The following is a 19,572-nucleotide window of genomic DNA, read 5'->3' on the forward strand; positions in this document are numbered from 1 at the left end:
TAGGCTAGGTGCTGTAATTGCCGCGGAAATTCCATGCGAACCTTCTCCACGGAAATTCCGCCGTGGCTTTAATCCGGAAATTAACCAGCAAAGTGGCCGAGATTTGCAAAAATCTCGTCCACACACTGCGGCCAAGCTGCACTGAAATTGACATGCCAATTTAAAGCCGCGGCATGTCAATTCTTGCCCCTTTTCCGCGGCAGCCTCTCTCCTCTCTACGGGGAGAGATGGCCGCAGCAGATTGCAGCCGGCGAAGCTGCTCCAAAATCTGCGTTGAAAGGCTGCGGGTTTTGAAACTGCATTTCTCCTACAGATATCTTGCGGAATTTCTGTGCGGTCATTCCGGGAGATTTCCGCAGGATTTCGGTCCAATGTGAACCCATCCTAAAGGGCCAGTACAGCCCTGTGCTCAATCATTACATAACGAGAAGTTCTATGTAGACTTCTACTAGGTTGGATTCCCATGGGCGAGCGCGATATCAGTCTGAGAACTCGGGCCCATATTGCTTATTTAGATGACTGTATTTATGTAGGTATTTAGCCAAAAAAAAAGATGACTGAAAAAAACGCCACCATGCTAAGCACTGGATTTCAATTGGTTCATTCAGATGAACCATTTTTCGCCGCGTAAAATATTTACGCTGGGAAAAATAGCAGTCACATGACCGTTTTCAGTCCCGGTTTTATGCACTGCGTGAAAAGACCTATCTTTTGACATGATACGCAGGAAGCTCCATTGACTTCTATGGCAGCAGAAGAAATGGGAGGGGGAGGAAGTTATCCTGCGTTACATTGTAACATCCTAGACTCCACACTGATACATGTTACCTGCACTGATACATTGTAACATCCCGGACTCCACACTGATACATGTTATCTGCACTGATACATTGTAACATCGCAGACTCCACACGGATACATGTTACCTGCACTGATACATTGTAACATCCTGGACTCCACACTGATACATGTTACCTACACTGATACATTGTAACATCCCGGACTCCACACTGATACATGTTACCTGCACTGATACATTGTAACATCCCGGACTCCACACTGATACATGTTACCTGCACTGATACATTGTAACATCCCGGACTCCACACTGATACATGTTACCTGCACTGATACATTGTAACATCCCGGACTCCACACTGATACATGTTATCTGCACTGATACATTGTAACATCCCAGACTCCAGGCTGATACATGTTACCTGCACTGATACATTGTAACATCCCGGACTCCACACTGATACATGTTATCTGCACTGATACATTGTAACATCCCAGACTCCAGGCTGATACATGTTACCTGCACTGATACATTGTAACATCCCGGACTCCACACTGATACATGTTACCTGCACTGATACACTGTAACATCCTGGACTCCACACTGATACATGTTACCTGCACTGATACATTGTAACATCCCGGACTCCACACTGATACATGTTACCTGCACTGATACATTGTAACATCCCAGACTCCACACTGATACATGTTACCTGCACTGATACATTGTAACATCCCGGACTCCACACTGATACATGTTACCTGCACTGATACATTGTAACATACTGGACTCCACACTGATACATGTTCCCTGCACTGATACACTGTAACATCCTGGACTCCACACTGATACATGTTACCTGCACTGATACATTATAACATCCCGGACTCCACACTGATACATGTTACCTGCACTGATACATTATAACATCCCAGACTCCCGACTGATACATGTTAGCTGCACTGACACATTGTAACATCCCGGACTCCACACTGATACATGTTACCTCACTGATACATTATAACATCCTGGGCTCCACACTGATACATGTTACCTACACTGATACATTGTAACATCCCAGACTCCACACTGATACATGTTACCTGCACTGATACATTGTAACATCCCGGACTCCACACTGATACATGTTACCTGCACTGATACATTGTAACATCCCGGACTCCACACTGATACATGTTACCTGCACTGATACATTGTAACATCCCGGACTCCACACTGATACATGTTACCTGCACTGATACATTGTAACATCCCGGACTCCACACTGATACATGTTACCTGCACTGATACATTGTAACATCCCGGACTCCACACTGATACATGTTACCTGCACTGATACATTGTAACATCCTGGACTCCACACTGATACATGTTACCTGCACTGATACATTATAACATCCCGGACTCCACACTGATACATGTTACCTGCACTGATACATTATAACATCCCAGACTCCCGACTGATACATGTTAGCTGCACTGACACATTGTAACATCCCGGACTCCACACTGATACATGTTACCTCACTGATACATTATAACATCCTGGGCTCCACACTGATACATGTTACCTGCACTGATACATTGTAACATCCCAGACTCCACACTAATACATGTTACCAGCACTGATACATTGTAACATCCCGAACTCCACACTGATACATGTTACCTGCACTGATACATTGTAACATCCTAGACTCCACACTGATACATGTTACCTGCACTGATACATTGTAACATCCCAGACTCCACACTGATACATGTTATCTGCACTGATACATTATAACATCCCAGACTCCCGACTGATACATGTTACCTGCACTGATACAGTGTAACATCCCGGACTCCACACTGATAGATGTTACCTGCACTGATGCATTGTAACATCCCGGACTCCACACTGATAGATGTTACCTGCACTGATACATTGTAACATCCCGGACTCCACACTGATACATGTTACCTGCACTGATACATTGTAACATACCGGACTCCAAACTGATACATGTTACCTGCACTGATACATTGTAACATCCCGGACTCCAGACTGATACATGTTACCTGCACTGATACATTGTAACATCCCGGACTCCACACTGATACATGTTATCTGCACTGATACATTGTAACATCCCAGACTCCAGGCTGATACATGTTACCTGCACTGATACATTGTAACATCCCGGACTCCACACTGATACATGTTACCTGCACTGATACACTGTAACATCCTGGACTCCACACTGATACATGTTACCTGCACTGATACATTGTAACATCCCGGACTCCACACTGATACATGTTACCTGCACTGATACATTGTAACATCCCGGACTCCACACTGATACATGTTACCTGCACTGATACATTGTAACATCCCGGACTCCACACTGATACATGTTACCTGCACTGATACATTGTAACATCCCGGACTCCACACTGATACATGTTACCTGCACTGATACATTGTAACATCCCGGACTCCACACTGATACATGTTACCTGCACTGATACATTGTAACATCCCGGACTCCACACTGATACATGTTACCTGCACTGATACATTGTAACATCCCGGACTCCACACTGATACATGTTATCTGCACTGATACATTGTAACATCCCAGACTCCAGGCTGATACATGTTACCTGCACTGATACATTGTAACATCCCGGACTCCACACTGATACATGTTACCTGCACTGATACATTGTAACATCCCGGACTCCACACTGATACATGTTATCTGCACTGATACATTGTAACATCGCAGACTCCACACGGATACATGTTACCTGCACTGATACATTGTAACATCCCGGACTCCACACTGATACATGTTACCTGCACTGATACATTGTAACATCCCGGACTCCACACTGATACATGTTACCTGCACTGATACATTGTAACATCCCGGACTCCACACTGATACATGTTACCTGCACTGATACATTGTAACATCATCGACTCCACACTGATACATGTTACCTGCACTGATACACTGTAACATCCCGGACTCCACACTGATACATGTTACCTGCACTGATACATTGTAACATCCCGGACTCCACACTGATACATGTTACCTGCACTGATACATTGTAACATCCTGGACTCCAGACTGATACATGTTACCTGCACTGATACATTGTAGCATCCCGGACTCCACACTGATACATGTTACCTGCACTGATACATTGTAACATCCCGGACTCCACACTGATACATGTTACCTGCACTGATACATTGTAACATCCTGGACTCCACACTGGTACATGTTACCTGCACTGATACATTGTAACATCCCAGACTCCACACTGATACATGTCACCTTCACTGATACATTGTAACATCCGGACTCCACACTGATACATTGTAACATCCTGGACTCCACACTGATACATTGTAACATCCTGGACTCCACACTGATACATTGTAACATCCTGGACTCCACACTGATACATGTTACCTGCACTGATACATTGTAACATCCCAAACTCCGCACTGATACATGTTACCTGCACTGATACATTGTAACATCCCGGACCCCACACTGATACATGTTACCTGCACTGATACATTGTAACATCCCGGACTCCACACTGATACATGTTACCTGCACTGATACATTGTAACATCCCGGACTCCACACTGATACATGTTACCTGCACTGATACATTGTAACATCCCGGACTCCGCACTGATACATGTTACCTGCACTGATACATTGTAACATCCTGGACTCCACACTGATACATGTTACCTGCACTGATACATTGTAGCAAACTATCAGGACAGGAGAGAGATTTGTGCTGCTGACGTGTTCCCCTCACACAGTATTGTCTAGATTGGATACAAGTGTAACAATCCCTCAGCTGTGGGAATTATTGACTCTGGACTGATACATTGTAGCAAACAAATAGTATATTTAATAAAAGAAGTCTGAAGGATAAGCAGCGCCCCCTGGCAATGAGAAGTGTGAACAAGAAGAATGGAAAGATGGAGAGAAATGCTGAGAAAGCGATAACGTTCTGTGCGTTGGCGGTACAGCACGGTTCTGGTGTAACGTCAGAGTGCGCAGCCTGTTACTCGTTCTATTCCTGGTGCATACTGCTATGTGAAAGCTTTGGCGCTATTTGAAGTCAGACTCAACTAATAGATGCCATCTTTTTCTTCGCGATCGAAAAGGTCCATGCCAAGCATAAAGTGTGACGTGGGGGAGGGGTGACTGAATACCTGGGCCCTCCTTACATCACACCCCGAGCCGCAGCCAATTCCTCGTCCTAATAGAAATCACAGACGTATTTTCTGCTTCTCCCGTTTCTGACTCATTCTTTCCCGGCCTCATTACTCACATTTTCGTGCCTCTCTTGGCACGGCCAACAGCGACGCGGCTCTTACATATGGAGCAGGATGGAGTAAAGTCGTATGATAAAAGTTTCTACTTTATTTTGGTAACTTGGGTTAATTCCAATTACCTTGTGCACTAAAGTTACAGTGTAAATATAAAGAGAAGGCGCCGAGTGCAGCTGTCACTGCCAGGGGGCGCACTGGGTCACAAATGGAAGTTGGCGGAGTTTATAACTTGGCAGCAACAAGTCTGCATTCAGAGTCCCAGCTATAGGAGTTAGTGATGACATGCTCAGTCATGGAGCAAACCGTATAGATTAGGGGTCTGTACTTCAGAATCATTATGCAGTACTGCAGTAATTAAAAGCAGAGCTGCAGTGTAAAGCATGGAAAAAAGAGAAAGGAAAAAAATGAGCTTTTGGCATCATAATAGACTCTAATGGACATCTTAATTAGGCTGAATTCAAACGGGGCGGAATTGCCACGGAATTTCAGTGCAAACTTTCCACATGGAAATTCCGCCTGCATTTTTAAACCAGAGACTAAGCAGCAAAGTGGATGACATTTGCAAAAAATCTCGTTCACACGCTGCCGACAGTCCGCTGCAGAGAAGCCATGCAGAAACTGACATGCGACATAGAATTCAAATCCGCGACATGTCAATTGTATCGTTGTGTCCACTGTGTTCTCTCTTCTCTTCATGCGGGGGAATTTCTGCAGCGGAATACAGGCTCAAGTTTTAACGCAGCCTTCCGCTGCGAAAATCACGCAGAATTTCCATGCGGTCCCACTGCGGACATTCCGCGAGATTTACGTCCCGTGGGAACCCAGCCTTGGGGTACATGCATATAAACGTTTTTTCTGTCCGATTTTTGGTCCGAAAATCGACTGAAAATAGGACCCATTCATTTAATTGGGTGTATTCACGTTTTCCTTTTTACTTAGACTAATAGAAGTGACCTGTTGCTTCTTCACGCGGCTCCGCACAGAAATGTGTTGGGCCCGTGAATTTCCGTTGCGGTTTAAGAAGCAAAATGCATGTTGAAAATTCCATGGCGGATTGCGCTGTGTGACGTAACTTTGGAAATGCTGTATAAGGCCGGATTCACACGGGCGTATTTATGTACGCAATACGCAGTGAATACAACCCATTGCTTGTTCACATCCACGTATTTTGCGTGCGCAATTCTACTGTACAAAAAAAAAAAGATGCAGCATGTTCTATTTTCCTGTCTATTTGCGTGGAAAATCGAACATATGAAGCTAATTAGGCTTATTAGCCATTTCAATGTACAGGACTGTGGCTGAGGGATGCTTTTTTGCGCACACAATTGCGCACGTATCGCCATCAAAATCTGAATGATGAACATTCAGTGTAAATGCACGCAGCGACGGACCGATTAATTCATTAGATTATTGTTCTCCGCTCAGTATCTACACATTACAGATATGGCTGATTCCTCTAGACAGTCAGCCATTTATGACCAACGGCCTGTTTACTGTGACTGGCGGCAGGACTGACCCCCGGCCCGCTCCGCCTCCATTCACGGAGCGATGATCCTCCCGTGTAAAAGCACAGGACCGATAACTGCTGGAACAACTGTTGGGCACTTCTGACAGGCTTCTGCATATAAGCACATCATTCCTGGCATTGAGGGGTTAATCCCGTGCACGTCGCAGACTCTTCTCCGATCCTCGGACCTTCTAATTTTTCCAGACGTTCTACATAAAACTTAAGCCGAATGCTCATTTCAGGCCGTCATTGTGAATCGGATATTCTGACCGCTTGACGCCATGTTTTTCTTGGCTCCGGCTGTTTCCTCCGGTTTCATTTCATATTTACATTCCCTCGTTCGCTCTTACAAACACTTCGGAGCTCCGCCCTCCTCGGCTTCGTGGCCTCTGACTTCCAGAATTTTTTTTCCTCTAAATTTCTCTTCAGTAGGAAAAAAAATGTATCAGATGAATATAAACAAAACCAGAACCGTGGCCGCAGCGCCGAGCCCTCTGGGTAATCAAGAACGCCAGCGAAACACGTAACAGCAGCGAACAGATAATCTCGTAGTGAAATATATAGAAAGTAAGAAAAGCAGAGAAAACGGCGCCGCCCCAAACTCTGCAGAGACTTCTGGTGTTTCCTTTAGGCACCATAACTCCATCTGTATACTTGGAAAAGCGTTCTAGAAATGGATAGAATATACGGGGCATGTGTAGGCTGATGGACAGGTGATAGGTAGGGTCATGGACTGCAGTGTGGATAGATAGACAGGGGAAGGTATACAATGGTTACTGGACAGAGCTATAGACTGGAGGGGAGTCCTTGACTTCTATGGGATTGTGTTGTGGGCATGGTCTGTGACCTGTGCAGGGAGGGAAGGAGGTGAGTTGTGACTATGACTCGTTGACTTCTATGGGAGAGTGTTTTGGGCATGCTCTGTGATATCAGAGATCATTGTGCAGGTAGGAAAAGAACGAAGGACGTGAGCTGCATCTATCACCTACAGACGTCTATAGGAGAATGTTATGGGTATGTTCTGTGGCCTGTGTAGGGAAGAGAGGAGGTGCCCTGTGATGATCACCTACAGACGTCTGTGAGAGAGGAATGTGGGTATACTCTGTGACCTGTGCAGGGAGGGGAGGAGGGGAGCTGTGACTATCACCTACAGGCTTCTGTGGGAGAGGATTGTCAGTATGTTCTGTGGCCTGTGTAGGGAGGGGAGGAGGTGACCTATAACGATCACAAACAGATTTCTGTAGGGGAGTGTTGTGGCCATCCTCTATGACCTGTGTGGTAAGTGGAGGAAGAGAGCTGTGACTGTTACCTACAGGCTTCTGCGGGAGACTTTTTTGGGCATGCTTTTATAGGAGAGTGTTGTGGGCATGCTCTGTGACATGTGCAGGGTCATTGTGCATGTAGAGGAAGAGGGAAGAGCAGGGGAGCTGTGTATCACCTTCAAACTTCTGTTGCAGAGTATTGTGGACATACATTGTGATCTATGCAGAAAGGGGAGGAGGGAAGCTGTGATCATCACCCTTTGGCTTCTATGTGAGAGTGTTGTGGCATCCTCTGTGACGTGTAAGGAGGGGAAGGAGGTGAGCTATGACCTTCATTTACAGACTTCTGAGGGAGAGTGTTGTGGGCATGCTCCCTGAGATTTGCAGGGATAGGAGGAGGTGAGCTGTGACCATCACCTACAAATTTCTAGAGGAGAATGTTATGGATATACTCTGCCACCTGTGCAACGAGAGGAGGAAGTGGTGAGCTATGACCATCACCATTTGAATTTTATGAGATCATTTTGTGGACATCCTCTGTGACCTGTGCAGGGAGGGGAGAAGGTGAGCTGTGACCATCACCATTTGACTTCTGTGAGAGAGTGTTGTGGACATCCTCTGTGACCTGTGCAGGCAGGGGAGGAGGTGAGCTGTGGCCATCACCATTTGACTTCTATGAGAGTGTGTTGTGGACATCCTCTGTGACCTGTGCAGAAAGAGGAAGAAGAGATGAGCCATGATCATCATCATCACGCTTTAATTTCTATGGAAAAGTGTTGTGGGCATGCTCTGTGACCTGTGTAGGGAAGAGAGAAGAGGAGCTGTGAATGTATAGGAGAATGTCGTAGATATCCTCTGTGACCTGTCTAGGGAGGGCAGGAGGTGAGCTGTGACCATCACCCTTTGTCTTTTATAGGAGAGTGTTGTGGGCATGCTCTGTGACATGTGCAGGGTCATTGTGCAGGTAGAGGAAAAGGGAAGAGCAGGGGAGCTGTGTATCACCTTCAAACTTCTGTTGCAGAGTATAGTGGACATACTTTGTGATCTATGCAGAAAGGGGAGGAGGGAAGCTGTGACCATCGCCCTTTGACTTCTATGTGAGAGTGTTGTGGCGTCCTCTGTGACATTTTTAAGGAGGGGGAGGAGGTGAGCTATGACTTTCATTTACAGACTTCTGTGGGAGAGTGTTGTGGGCATGCTCTCTGAGATTTCCAGGGATAGGAGGAGGTGAGCTGTGACCATCACCTACAAATTTCTAGAGGAGAATGTTATGGATATACTCTGCCACCTGCGCAATGAGAGGAGGAGGTGGTGAGCTATGACCATCACCATTTGAATTCTATGAGACCGTTTTGTGGACATCCTCTGTGACCTGTGCAGGCAGGGGAGGAGGTGAGCTGTGACCATCACCATTTGACTTCTGTGAGAGTGTGTTGTGGACATCCTCTGTGACCTGTGCAGAAAGAGGAGGAAGAATGAGCCATGATCATCACCCTTTAATTTCTATGGAAAAGTGTTGTGGGCATGCTCTGTGACCTGTGTAGGGAAGAGAGAAGAGGAGCTGTGAATGTATAGGAGAATGTCTTAGATATCCTTTGTTACCTGTGTAGGGAGGGCAGGAGGTGAACTGTGACCAACACCTACATATTTCGATGGGAGACTGTTGTGGGCATGCTCTGGGACCTGTGCAGGGAGGGGGAGGAGGTGATCTGCAACATTACCTCTTGTAAATGGTGGATCCTGTGTTATCTGTATACAGGTGTTCCCTCTCAGAGTAATCCTGTCAGTAAAGATAATGAAATGACGGCTGGGGAGTTTCCTCTACAGAGAAGGAAGAGTCAGACTGTTATTGGGCTCGGCGGTTCATGTGAGAATGGTGGATTTACAGATTGTGATGTCGAGAATTGGAAAATCATCATCAAAAATTCTTAATTTAATATAAAAACTTGATTTATACAAGAGATGATTGTCTGGTGGTTCCTTTAAGGATAGCCTCAGATAATGCAACATGCATAAAGGGATTGACGTGGCGATGAATATGCATGAGGTTATAGATCAGGTTAGGTGTCAGGTTCTGGCCTCTTGGCTCAGTTTCCTATTACAGCCTTGGGCCAATTACTACAATGTACACACCGAACAATTCGAGGCGCAGCTCCATCTGGTCTTCATCCAATAAAAATGTACAATATCCAACAAAAATGCACAAACCCTCCTGAGCTGTGCGCCGAGTATCCGATGATTGTTTCCTGTTTCTTTCTTCTTCAGGATCCTCTAAGGAGCTGATAGAGACGTGCTGCGCAGGCGGTCAGCAGTGGTCCATTGACCATGGAGAATGTGAGAACATGCCCCCCAGTGCCTCCGATGAATGCAGGTAGGTGATCACAGTACAGCGATTGGACTGCTCTAAAGACCCTTTTACACACAAAGATGATCGCTCTAAAGATGGCTTTTGAGCGATTATCTTGCATAAACTATTAATTGGTACTAATGGCCGACTGTTTTAGTGTGGCTCTCTGAGTGTTAAAATGACGCTCGTGCGAAAGGGCCCTTAAAGGGTAACTCCACCCAAATATAAAGTATATGGGAAGTAATTAGCACCACCAGCCTCAGGTGGGTTGTCTCACCTGTATATGGGGTTAAGGCTTTTCCGGGCTGCGACATATTTTTTTGCTAAAACATCGCACCCAGGATAAGAAAATGCTAATTAAGCTCAGGACTTGATCATGGAAAATCGTCCATTCATGCAAATTCACGGCGCGTCTGAGCGAACGTAAAAGCGCATACGCTCATGTGAAGGAGCCCTAACAGTGGGAGCTCATTTGCGCATATTTAGGCATATTTAGTTTCAGGGCAGATTCAGATGAACGGGACCAAATGAAGCATCTGATATCAATAGGATTTCAGTGGTTTGGTTTTCATTACCTCTTTTCTCGGTTGTTAATTGTACACCCAGGCAAACACAGGACCTGCCCTATCTTTTCCACACGTAGTTAGGGCTTATGCAGACAGGCGTATATCGGTCAGGTTTTCATGCCCGGCCGATATACACTATCCCTCTCTGCAAGTGGAGGAGGTCAGCCGGGAGCTAGTGCTCTGAGCTCCCGCCCCCTCTCTGCCCCTCGCCACTGTTTGCAATGGGAACATAGCTCTGCCCGCCCCTCCCATTAAAAGCTGGGGGCTCTGCTAGTAGATAGTTTCCGTCTGATGGCGGTGTGAGGGGCCGGTAATTATTGTCTACGTGGAGCATCTGCAGAACAGATGGAGAATTCTAACAAATTAAAGAAACAAGTGTGTGACCACGGCCACCTGCAATCTATATAGTTAGCTCCGCCTATTTGTCACAGCTCCTCCCACTTTAAGACACATGAACGCGATTTTTCTTTATTTTTTTGACCAACTCTGACAACAGCATACCGCGCAATTTGCGCTTTACTAAAATGTCCCCATTTGCATTTTTATGGAACCCTGCAGTTCCTCCATCGTATTACCCACAGAGAATCATGTCACAGATTAGATGAAATGTGCAGTAAAAGTCCTTTAATCCGGCATCTGGTAGTCCGATGCTTACTTTTAATGCAGTAGGTTTTAGGTTAGCACAGGATTTTGTCTTCCTGGACCTCTTACAAAGTACAGGATTTTTAGGACCATCCGATAATCCAGAATGTCTGATAATCCGGCGTCTGTCAGGGTTCACTGCCGTAGTAATAGATGAGTATTAGCTCTTATATCAGTATTTCCTGCCTCCCTTGTGACTGTGGTTTCTATAGGCAGAACATATAAAGCTTCCAGACGCGGCCTATTATGTTGTCAGTAAGAATTTCACATTAAGCGCGGTGACGTCTATTATAAACGCTGTACGACGAGCGGATTCCTGCTCCACCCGGGAGGGGTCCGCGCCGCGATTAAATACAGATGTACAGACCTTCCTCCACAGCCGCAGAAAACTATGACCTCAACCTGAAGTCTACATGGAGACCTAACCAGTATTATAGGGAAAGACACATTTCAGAAGTGCAGTCCAGCTCTGCTCATCCTGAGCCTCCTGGTGCAGCGCAGCTCTGTTCATCCTAAAGCTTCCTGGTGCAGCGCAGCTCTGCTCATCCTGAGCCTCCTGGTGCAGCGCAGCTCTGTTCATCCTAAAGCTTCCTGGTGCAGCGCAGCTCTGCTCATCCTGAGCCTCCTGGTGCAGCGCAGCTCTGTTCATCCTAAAGCTTCCTCGTGCAGCGCAGCTCTGTTCATCCTAAAGCTTCCTGGTGCAGCGCAGCTCTGTTCATCCTAAAGCTTCCTGGTGCAGCGCAGCTCTGTTCATCCTAAAGCTTCCTGGTGCAGCGCAGCTCTGTTCATCCTGAGCCTCCTGGTGCAGCACAGCTCTGTACACCCTGAGCCCCCTGATGTAGTGCGTCTCTGTTCATCCTGATCCTTCTGGTGCAGCGCGGCTCTGTACACCATGAGCCCCTGGTGCAGCGCGGCGTTGTTCATTCTGATCCTCCTGGTGCAGCGCAACTCTGTTCATCCTGAGCCTCTTTAGTGCAGGGCGGCTCTGTTCATCCTGAGCCTCTTGGTGCAGCGTGGCTCTGTTCATCCTGAACTTCCTGGTGCAGCGCGGCTCTGCTTATCGTGTGCCCTCCTGTTGCAGTGCAAAATTTGGCGTAAACTAAGCCAATTTATAGGTGGCATAAACTTAGACTAGACAGTTCTAGCATGCTGTAGTCGCTGTGATAAAAGTGGTGCATTGCAAGACTACCGTATGTAGTATGTTTGTACTGTCTATTAGACTGTATCAGTAGATCTGCCCCAAAGGCCTTTGGCACGCTGGCATATTTGCAGCCCCTATGGGACTATGCAGATTGAGGTTTTTTTCATGCAAACTGATGGTCTCAGTGAAAAAACTGATGCATGTTGTATTCCTGTCCGTATGACAGGCGAGGTGGGACACGGTCATGGATGAACTATATGCGTGGACATTGGACGGCACACAGAGAGGGGTCCCTGTGCTGTCAGATGCAAGTTGGACCCGAGTATCTCGGTGTGATCCCAGCCAAAGTCTATTAGAAAGTTGCGAAACTTTTCATTATGAAATGGTCAAGTGTTACTTACATAAGGCTGGACGCCAGCCCCTTAACCCCTTCCCGCCTGGGAAGCTAAGCCCACGCCATCCGCAGCGACTGTGACTGACAGCCAGCCTACCACCGCAGCAGCAGAGATCGGTGAGAATGCTGATCCCTGCTGTTAACCCCTTACATGCCACAATCAATGATCGCGGTTTGTAAAAGGTTCACACGGAAGGAAGGGGGGGCGCTCCCACTGTGATATCATCTGCGCTCCATATGTAATCGCAGAGGGCCAAAGCATTGGCATTGCAACCAGCCGCCAGTCAATGGTGTCTGGGTCTACCATGGCCTGTGATTGCTATGATAAGTGAAAATGCATTGCAGTGCACAAGTACTGCAATGTATAATCAGAGCGATAATAAGAATGCAATTTCAAGTCCCCTACAGGGTCATAAAATATGGGAAAACAAAACGTAAACAAGCTAACCTTTTTTGCACTCTTTCCCTTCTGTAAAATGTTTTTGTTTTTTTTTCAAAGACACACATTTGGTATCGTCACATCCATAATGCCCTGTACAATTAGTTGAACACACTGCACAGTAGACGCTATAGAGAAAAAAAGTAAAAGGCCAAAATGCTTTTTTTTGTTAATTTCGCTTAGGATATAACCATGTTTGAGAGACTATGCCTACGAGACCCTATGAGAAAGGGGACTTTATCTCTGATATATAATGTCCTGAACAACCCGACAGAAGAAGGCAAACTAGTAGAGATGAGCGAACGTACTTGTTTCGAGTAATTACTCGATTGAGCACCGCGATTTTCGAGTACTTCCGTAGTCGGGTGAAAAGATTCGGGGGGCGCCAGGGTAGCAGCGGGGAACAGGGGGGAGCCCTCTCTCTCTCCCTCTCCCACTCCCCGCTGCAACCCCCCACTCACCCACGGCGCCCCCCCGAATCTTTTCACCCGACTACGGAAGTACTCGAAAATCGCGGTGCTCAATCGAGTAATTACTTGAAACGAGTACGTTCGCTCATCTCTACAAACTACCTTACATGGAAAAATGGGAAAAAGATCTAGACATCAACATGTCATTAGAATGATGGGGGCACTGTTGCGAAACAATATCTAAGGGAAGCCATCAGGTAACGTTGATGGAAACCACCCTAAAAATTTTGCACCGTACCCATTTGGTACCGACAAGACTACAAAAAATATACCCAACCTCCTCTTCCCTGTGTTTTAGGGGATGTACTGAAGAAGGTTCCCAACTACATATCTGGTGGACCTGCCCAGTGGTAGCTAGGCTTTGGTCACAAGTACACAGGCTGCTACACAGACTCTTTATAGGCACACTACAAAAATCTCCATCAGTGTTTCTCCTTGGAGATCGCCAACCAGGGATTAGATACCGAGCACATAAACTGATTCAATTTATCTGTATGGCAACTAGAATTCACATTGCGGCCAAATGGAAACAGCAGAATTTATCCTTTCAGGACGTAATGAATAGAATATCACAAACTGCATTATATGAGAGGCTACACGCCATAGGGACAGATTCGCTAGAAAACTTTGGGCAGGCTTGGGGACCTTGGGTAGAACTAGTAGATATTCCGGGATTCAGACATGTCCTCCAGTCGACCTAAATACCAGAGCACTCTAATAATAACTTTAAAAAAATATGTATATATGTGTGTATGTGTATGTGTGTGTGTGTACATATATATATATACATATATATATATATATATATATATATATATATATATATATATATATATATACACTACCGTTCAAAAGTTTGGGGTCACATTGAAATGTCCTTATTTTTGAAGGAAAAGCACTGTACTTTTCAATGAAGATAACTTTAAACTAGTCCTAACTTTAAACAAATGCACTCTATACATTGCTAATGTGGTAAATGACTATTCTAGTTGCAAATGTCTGGTTTTTTGTGCAATATCTACAAAGGTGTATAGAGGTCCATTTCCAGCAACTATCACTCCAGTGTTCTAATGGTACAATGTGTTTGCTCATTGGCTCAGAAGGCTAATTGATGATTAGAAAACCCTTGTGCAATCATGTTCACACATCTGAAAACAGTCTAGCTCGTTACAGAAGCTACAAAACTGACCTTCCTGTGAGCAGATTAAGTTTCTGGAGCATCACATTTGTGGGGTCAATTAAACGCTCAAAATGGCCAGAAAAAGAGAACTTTCATCTGAAACTCGACAGTCTATTCTTGTTCTTAGAAATGAAGGCTATTCCATGCGAGAAATTGCTAAGAAATTGAAGATTTCCTACAACGGTGTGTACTACTCCCTTCAGAGGACAGCACAAACAGGCTCTAACCAGAGTAGAAAAAGAAGTGGGAGGCCGCGTTGCACAACTAAGCAAGAAGATAAGCACATTAGAGTCTCTAGTTTGAGAAACAGACGCCTCACAGGTACCCAACTGGCATCTTCATTAAATAGTACCCGCAAAACACCAGTGTCAACATCTACAGTGAAGTGGCGGCTGCGGGATTTTGGGCTTCAGGGCAGAGTGGCAAAGAAAAAGCCATATCTGAGACTGGCCAATAAAAGAAAAAGATTAAGATGGGCAAAAGAACACAGACATTGGACAGAGGAAGACTGGAAAAAAGGGTTGTGGACGGATGAATCCAAGTTTGAGGTGTTTGGATCACAAAGAAGAACGTTTGTGAGACGCAGAACAAATGAAAAGATGCTGGAAGAATGCCTGACGCCATCTGTTAAGCATGGTGGAGGTAATGTGATGGTCTGGGGTTGCTTTGGTGCTGGTAAGGTGGGAGATTTGTACAGGGTAAAAGGGATTCTGAATAAGGAAGGCTATCACTCCATTTTGCAACGCCATGCCATACCCAGTGGACAGCGCTTGATTGGAACCAATTTCATCCTACAACAGGACAATGACCCTAAACACACCTCCAAATTGTGCAAGAACTATTTACAGCAGAAGCAGGCAGCTGGTATTCTATCGGTAATGGAGTGGCCAGCGCAGTCACCAGATCTGAACCCCATTGAGCTGTTGTGGGAGCAGCTTGACCGTATGGTACGCCAGAAGTGCCCATCCAACCAATCCAACTTGTGGGAGATGCTTCTAGAAGCGTGGGGTGCAATTTCTCAAGCTTACCTCAACAAATTAACAGCTAGAATGTCAAAGGTGTGCAATGCTGTAATTGCTGCAAAAGGAGGATTCTTTGACGAAAGCAAAGTTTGATGTAAAAACAATGTTATTTCAAATACAAATCATTATTTCTAACCTTGTCAATGTCTTGACTCTATTTTCTATTCATTTCACAACGCATGGTGGTGAATAAGTGTGACTTTTCATGGAAAACACAAAATTGTTTGGGTGACCCCAAACTTTTGAACGGTAGTGTATATATAAATCTTGGTATTTGTATAGCGCCAACTTATTCCACAGCACTTTCAGGTAATTATTACTTATTACCCCCCACCAAGCTGGGTTCCCATTTTACCGACCTCAGAAGAATGGAAGGCTAAGTCAACCTTGAGCCGGCTACCTGAATCATGCATTGATTGAACTTGCAACCTTCAGGTCGTAGGTGAGAGCTTACACTCTGATATATATACATAAAGATAAGCCGAGTGAAGTAAACAAGTTATCTTATTTCAAGAAAAGAGTCCTAAGAAAAAGACGACCTTGTACGAATTTAGTTTAATTTCTTTGTTTTCTTTATTGTTAATATTGAAAAAGTTTATTTTGGTAAATATCGAAATCTCTAGACCAAATAAACAATTCTAGAAATTAATAAAGAAGGAGATTACAAGAGAAAAGCTATATCTAGAATATTTGTACAAATATTGTATTGTCATATAGAATGTAACCTTAACAGGTAAACCCCCTGCGAGGGGATCTACGCTGTAAAATGATATACTTTTCACTATGTGCTTCTCGAATAAAAGTTACTTGAAACTAAAAAATGGCCAAAAAAGCCATATGTACTCCAAAATGGCACCACTGAAAACTACAGCTTGTCATACAAAAAACACGCATTCACAGAGCTGTTATGGGACTATGAAGGCAGCAATGCAAAAAAATATATGTTTTACACAAAAAAGAGCTTTTTATTGTGCAAAAGTAGAAAAGTCTAATATATATATATATATACACACAATTTTGGAGGTGTTGTAATCGAACTGTTTTATAAAAAAAAAATCACGTAATTCATGCTACGTTTAAAGGTTCGTTCACACGAGCATAGGCGCTTTTACGTTTGGCCGCTGGCAGCGTAAAACCGCGTGAATGGGCGTTTTTCCACGATCCTGGCCAGCGCTTTCTCGCCCATTCACACGACTGTGAGCGTCATTTTTAGCAAGAAAATAGCTGCACCCTGGACAACCCCCGCTCTGCAAAAATCCTCGGGATGCCTTCCAGTGCCTATATAAAGGAACCTGTAATGACTCCCTCTCCCTTTTTTCCCCTGCTCCCAAAGAAGTCTATGGGACCCGCCGGCATATATTAGCCAAAAGATAGTTCCAGAACTATGGATCATGTATGCTCTATTTTCAGCGGGTCAACGCTTTTACACGCCATATAATCATAATTCTGTGTGAACCAATGCATTGGAAACCAAGATGGCCGCGTATATACAGTCAGGTGTAAAAATGTGGCGTATATGTGAATAAGTCCTAATGCTGTAAAAAAAAAAACTGGCAGAATTGATGTTTTTTCTCTCCCCACCGTCCAAAAAAATTACCAAAAATGGTGCCAAAAAAAACTACAGCTCATCACACAAAAATCAAGCCCTCGTACGGCCATGTCGGCAGAGAAATAGAAAAGTTCTGGCTTTTGAAATATGAAGACGAAAATCTCCCAAAAAACGTTGTGTCCTTAGGACCAAAATAGGCTACTTCACTAAAGGGTTAATAAGTAGCTGTTCCGGCGGTGCTACCATGTCCTGACCCAGTAGATTATCTCTTTGGATATTGTACTTATGACAAATCATGGCGGCCGGCTCTACACGTGACCCAAACATCTCAAAACGGTGACAGCGCTGCGTAAACATGACCGGATTGCAGAAAAGCGCTGAGCGCTACGAGCAGAAGTAACAAGGACAACAGAATAATATTGTGTGACGTCTCCGCAGTCCTGAGGTTTGTGTAATGTCGGAGGGATGGCGATTGGCTGAGGTCTTGTGTTGTCTCGCACTTTCCTTGGCAGCAACTACTGAACTGCTGAGATGGAAGTGGATTTCTGCAGCATCTGGCGGGGAGCAGTGATGGGGAAAACAGCTGCACCTCCAAGCGCGGTGTCCGCGGCTTTCGTGTGCTCCCCAGCAGCATACTGGAGGGGAAAGGATGGAAAATGTCGCAGAGGAAAAAACGGTTATCATAGGGCTCCACCTGCAAAAATTACAGTGAATGGAACAATGTGTAGAGGAGCCCCATTACAGGTGGTGTCTGGGGAATCGCTCAAGAAGTAACTCCTCGGGTGATTCATGTATACAGATGGTGTACAGACTGCAGACTGGTGACAGAGGAGCTGCATGGAATTTGTGTCCCCCACGCTTTTACTGGCCTTCTTAACCTTTTACCTGTTAAATCCAAAGCAGGGCAACAACTGTGACAATCCAGTGTTCCAATTGTGGAAGATAAAAGGTTAATGGCTGGTAAAAAAAAATAATTGCCACCTGTGAGCCATCAGGGCAAAACCCAAGCATTTAACTCATTTGCTCTGTAGTCCTGCTGCCACCATCAGTGTGTGACCCCCTACTGGGGCCACTTATGGTGTGACTATTACTACTAGGGCCATAAAGGGGGGCACTATTACTACTAGGGCCATTAAGGGGGGCACTATTACTACTGGGGGCATTAAGGGGGGCACTATTACTACTGGGGGCATTAAGGGGGTCACTATTACTACTAGGGCCATTAAGGAGGGCACTATTACTACTAGGGGCATTAAGGGGGTCACTATTACTACTAGGACCATTAAGGGGGTCACTATTGCTACTGGGGGCATTAAGGGGGTCACTATTACTACTAGGACCATTAAGGGGGTCACTATTGTTACTGGGGGCATTAAGGGGGTCACTATTACTACTGGGGGCATTATTACTCTCAATTCAGTAGTTCAAATATGTGTTGTGTATCTTATGTATTGGCGCTTTCAATGCCTGTAAAATGAATGTTTTTCTTTGGCGGGGAAGGACGATGGCTGCACTTAGCCTCATGCAGTAAAAAGGTTAGGAACAACCCTGCCCACCCCACAAAGATCTAGACCAATCCCTCAAAAAACTGTGTTTACACACCAAAAAATATATATTTGGGCACTGCTATTTAAGCTATTACTGACATATAAAATGCTTAGCCTGGCTGCAGGTGTTCCTGGCTGATATAACTGGGTTTTATGAAGGAGCAAATACTTGGGATATCTTGGATCACGTTTCCTCTTTGGACGTTGCCACGGTTACCACATCAAACAGCAGGACTGCCAAAAAACTGTCACATTGTAACAGAGAACTTCCCGAGACGAAGCCAAGACGTCGCATCTGTAGCATCTGTATAATGAAAAATGTT

At 45.1% G+C, this 19,572-nt stretch overlaps 1 protein-coding gene across 2 annotated transcripts in view; it reads left to right on the forward strand.

Moving 5' to 3' along the window:
* The window catches only part of FBLN2 (fibulin 2), a 48,313-nt gene that overhangs the window by 13,085 nt on the left and 15,656 nt on the right, over positions 1–19,572 (forward strand). For both annotated transcript variants that reach the window (XM_066596944.1, XM_066596943.1), the window contains one exon: positions 10,218–10,323. In XM_066596944.1, the coding sequence (XP_066453041.1) occupies positions 10,218–10,323 (106 nt within the window). The remainder of the gene's footprint in view (positions 1–10,217; positions 10,324–19,572) is intronic.

Source organism: Eleutherodactylus coqui, chromosome 3, assembly GCF_035609145.1.
Source record: "Eleutherodactylus coqui strain aEleCoq1 chromosome 3, aEleCoq1.hap1, whole genome shotgun sequence".
NCBI lineage: Eukaryota > Metazoa > Chordata > Amphibia > Anura > Eleutherodactylidae > Eleutherodactylus > Eleutherodactylus coqui.